The 4254-nt window shown below is 46.5% G+C and overlaps 1 protein-coding gene across 1 annotated transcript in view; it reads right to left on the reverse strand.

Moving 5' to 3' along the window:
* Window positions 1-501: 501 nt before the first annotated feature.
* The window catches only part of ANXA9 (annexin A9), a 15097-nt gene continuing 11344 nt past the window's right edge, over window positions 502-4254 (reverse strand). Inside the window, exons 13-14 of the mRNA XM_011973569.1 lie at window positions 1448-1570; window positions 502-879 (exon numbers count right to left, since the gene is read on the reverse strand). Of these exons, the coding sequence (XP_011828959.1) occupies window positions 817-879; window positions 1448-1570 (186 nt within the window). The 3' untranslated portion in view covers window positions 502-816. The remainder of the gene's footprint in view (window positions 880-1447; window positions 1571-4254) is intronic.

Raw genomic sequence — 4254 nt, forward strand, 5'->3', positions numbered from 1 at the left:
ACATGCGTGAGCCACTGCGCCCAGCTACCTGTCATTTCTAATATAGCCGGCAGGGGGAACCAAAGCCTGACTGTTTTTGTTTCTGTTTTTGTTTTTGTTTTCTATAGGAAATAGTGCTCTCATGGGAGATGGGTTTCCAAATCTCTAGTTGGACACATGCATTTGAGGGTTGTACTCTCCACTAACCCAATAATTCCCAGCTGGGAAGGGTAGTTTGACCCTCCGCTTGCTTCCCAGTTCATACAGATGGTCCTTTGCTCCCCCTGACCATTTCTCACCTTGTTCTGGTGCCTGTGTCTCAATTATTTTGCCTGAAGTTTCCTGGAGAATGAGGGTGAGGGGAGACATAGAGAGGGTGGGAGTTGATTACTGTAGCTCTAAGGCAAAACAGGATTCCTGCTGAATAGCCAAGTGCACATCAAAGGCACCTTCAACTCCAACGCCTCTTCCAGGTCCATGTCCTGCTCCACCCAAACTTCAATCAGGGAACACAAACAACAGTGAAGTTTGCCAAAAGAATTCAAGTATCAGTGAGATGTTCTGGCCAGGGTACAGGAGGGATGAGTGAGGCAGAAACTATCAAAGAAAACTCATTTCCCCACACCCAAGAAGGAGCTGGATGACCCAGGTACAGATATAATTTTGAGATGAGGAAAATTAAAGGATTTTAAAGAAACAGTTTCAACCTCAAGAAGCTACAGCATGTGGTGCTCAGTGAGGGGTTACCCTACTTGGAGGCCCAGCTGGTCTCCCACGTTCAGCCAAACACGGAAATCTCAGATCCTCGGATGTCATGTGGGGTGGGGCAGGGAAGTCTCACATGTCTTCAGCCCTGCACAAGGCCAGGAGGGCTGACTGGCAATCCCCTTTCACTGCATCCTGCAGACAAGGGAATTCAGTGTTAGAAAGATCCACCACTACTATGGCCCAAGTACTCTTTCCCGTCCTTTGGGTTGGTCCATCATAGTTCATCTGGAAGGGAAGGGTCCTTCCTGGAGCTCAGAGTCCTGCGCTGCATTTCTTTTCTTTTCTGGGTTTTCTTTTCTTTTCTTTTTTTTTTTTAAGACAGAGTCTCGCCCTGTCGCCCAGGGTGGAGTGCAGTGGCACGATCTCGGCTCACCGCAACCTCCACCTTTTGGGTTCAAGTGACTCTCCTGCCTCAGCCTCCTGAGTAGCTGGGATTACAGGTGTGCATCACTATGCCTGGCTAATTTTTGTATTTTTAGTAGAGACTGGGTTTCACCATGTTGGTCAGGCTGGTCTCGAACTCATGACCTCGTGATCCGTCCGCCTCAGCCTCCCAAAGTGCTGGGATTACAGGTGTGAGCCACGGCTGACTACTGGGTTTTCTATGGGGCAAGAATATACTCATCTCTGTGCAGGGAGTGAGGGTGGAGGTGAGGAGTGAAGGCCTGGGGCTCCAGGCTAAGAAGTAACCAAGTTTCACCTGGAGAGAAGAGTAGAGGGACTTCCCAAATTTCTTCTTGAACTCAGCTCTGATACTCAGAAGGTCGGTCTCACATCGAGAGATAAGGATGCGAATCAGGACTTGGTAATTGGGCTCAGTTTCCTAGTAGGGGAAGAAACAGATGGGGGGTGGTTAGTGAGAGTCTCACTGAGAGTAGGGGTTGAATGGCGTGGAGGGTTATTGCAGAAAGTGGAGCCAAGGTGGGAGTCAAGGGATAAGAGTGTACATTATACATTATCTTGGGACAAAAGTTATCTTTGTCCATCCTCATGGAAGATGACACAGCAGGAAAGATCAGTCTCTATGGGGGGCAGTTTGAGTATTTATTTCCTTCTACATGTCTTTCCTGCCCCTACCATTAGCTTAGAGCTGTGTACCTCCAGAATTTGATGGTGAGCAGCTCCAAAGATAGGTATCTCAGGGAGGCTAGAAAAGATTTGATGCATGTAAAGACTGCCAGCATGAAAACCAGGAAAACTGCTTTTAACTTTCAAGTTAGTGAATATCCAAGGAGGATATACTTGCCCTACCCCCAAACTGAGCTGATGGGGCTGTGATAGGGAACAAGGTTGTGTGACTTCTGGTTCTGATTCCAACCCAATAGGGCCATCTCACAGCCCCATCTCTGCATATTAGTGTCTCCAGTTGGACCCTTAGGGTGCAACGTTGCTATCTTCCTCCTGTACATGCAGCAGGCCTGTTTTTTCGCTAAAGAAAGTAATGAAAGGTTCAGTTTGGAAATAACAGGCCAGGCACAGTGGCTTACGCCTGTAATCCCAGCACTTTGGGAGGCCGAGGCGCGTGGATCATCTGAGGTCAGGAGTTCGAGACAAGCCTGACCAAGATGGTGAAACCCCGTCTCTACTAAAAATACAAAAATAAGCCGGAGCTGGGTATGGTGGTGGGCGTCTGTAATCCCAGCTACTTGGGAGGCTGAGGCAGAAGAATTGCTTGAACCCACAAGGCGGAGGTTGCAGTGAGCCAAGATCGCGCCATTGCACTCCAGCCTGGGCAAGAAGAGCAAAACTCTGTCTCAAAAAAACAAAAACAAAAACAAAAACAAAAAACAAAAAAAAAGAAAAGAGAAATAACAGGCCAGGTGTGGTGGCTCATGCCTGTGATCCCAGAACTTTGGGAAGCCAAGGCAAGTAGATCATTTATGGTCAGGAGTTCGAGGCCAGCCTGACCAACATGGTCTCTACTAAAACTACAAAAATTAGCTGGGTGTGGTGGCACCTATAATCCCAGCTACTCAGGAGGGTGAGGTAGGAGAATCGCTTGAACCTGGGAGGCAGAGGTTGTAGTAGAGTAACCACCACTGCACTCCAGCCTGGGACAGAGCGAGACTCTGTCTCAAAACCAAAAAAAAAGAAATAACACAGGTACAAGTCACCAAAATCCTGAATTATAATTGATTATACTAAGTAATGTGTTGTTATGAGAGATTTCTAAATAAAAACTTTTAATTGTAAAATTCCTGTTTTTTTTTCTGTGCACCAGTGTTGTCATCAATTCCTAATATCCTCATTTTCAGAGTTTCCTGAGTCACTTTACTCACAAGACTCTTCCCAGAACTGCCTACAACACATACTTTGGGCATCCCCACAGATCATAAACTCCTTTGACAAAACAAAAAAAAAAGGAAGTAAAACAGGATGCTCCAATTCATTTAGACTCATTACCTAATTGTCAGTGGACCTAATGTCTACTTCATTTTAACTTTCATGCATCATTAGTTTTGTATTGTCGTAAAGATTGCCAATTGCTCCCCAGTATCCATTCTTCTCTCCTTCCAACGCTTGTTACTCTAAAGTTACAGAACTGGGCAAGAGTCACTCATTAGCTGAATACTCTCATTGTTGTACAAGTATTCTTTTTTCTCGCTCTGTCGCCCAGAGTGGAATGCAGTGGCGTGATTTCAGCTCACTGCAACCTCCCCCTCCTGGGTTCAAGCGAGTCTCCTGCCTCAGCCTCCCGAGTAGCTGGGACTACAGCGTGTGCCAAACACCCAGCTAATTTTTTTATTTTTAGTACAGATGGGGTTTCACCATGTTGGCCAGGCTGATCTCAAACTCCTGACCTCAAGTGATCTGCCCACTTCAGCCTCCGAAAGTGCTGGGATTACAGGTGTGAGCCACCGCACCTGGACTTAAATATAATTTTTTTTTTTAGATGGAGTCTCACTCTGTCACCCAGGCTGGGGTGCAGTGGTACAATCTCAGGTCACTGAAACCTCTGTCTCCCAGGTTCAAGCAATTCTCCTGTCTCAGCCTCCCAAGTAGCTGGGAATGCAGGTGCATGCCACCACACCTAGCTAATTTTTGTATATTTAGTAGAGACGGGGTTTTACCATGTTGGTCAGGCTGGTCTCGAACTCCTGACCTCAGGTGATTCACCTGCCTCGGCCTCCCAAAGTGCTGGGATTACAGGCATGAACCACCTTGCCTGGCCTAATTATAATACTTAATCATATACCTGGCATTGCATATGGCCCCAGGATCTTCACTGGGAACATTAATTTTTACTACAGATTGGTCGAAATTTGTCCTGAATCAGTTGCTGATTTTCTGAAGGTCGTTTTTCTGATTATTCTTCACAATCTGTGTTTTCATATATCTACATATCTCTCATAAAAGAAAAATACAGTCTGGGCGCGGTGGCTCACGCCTGTAATCCCAGCACTTTGGAATACTGAGGCTGGTGGATCACCTGAGGTCAGGAGTTTGAGACCAGCCTGGCCAACATGGTGAAACCCCGTCTCTACTAAAAATACAAAAATTAGCCGG

This window comes from Mandrillus leucophaeus, unplaced genomic scaffold (assembly GCF_000951045.1).
Source record: "Mandrillus leucophaeus isolate KB7577 unplaced genomic scaffold, Mleu.le_1.0 Scaffold139, whole genome shotgun sequence".
Lineage (NCBI taxonomy): Eukaryota > Metazoa > Chordata > Mammalia > Primates > Cercopithecidae > Mandrillus > Mandrillus leucophaeus.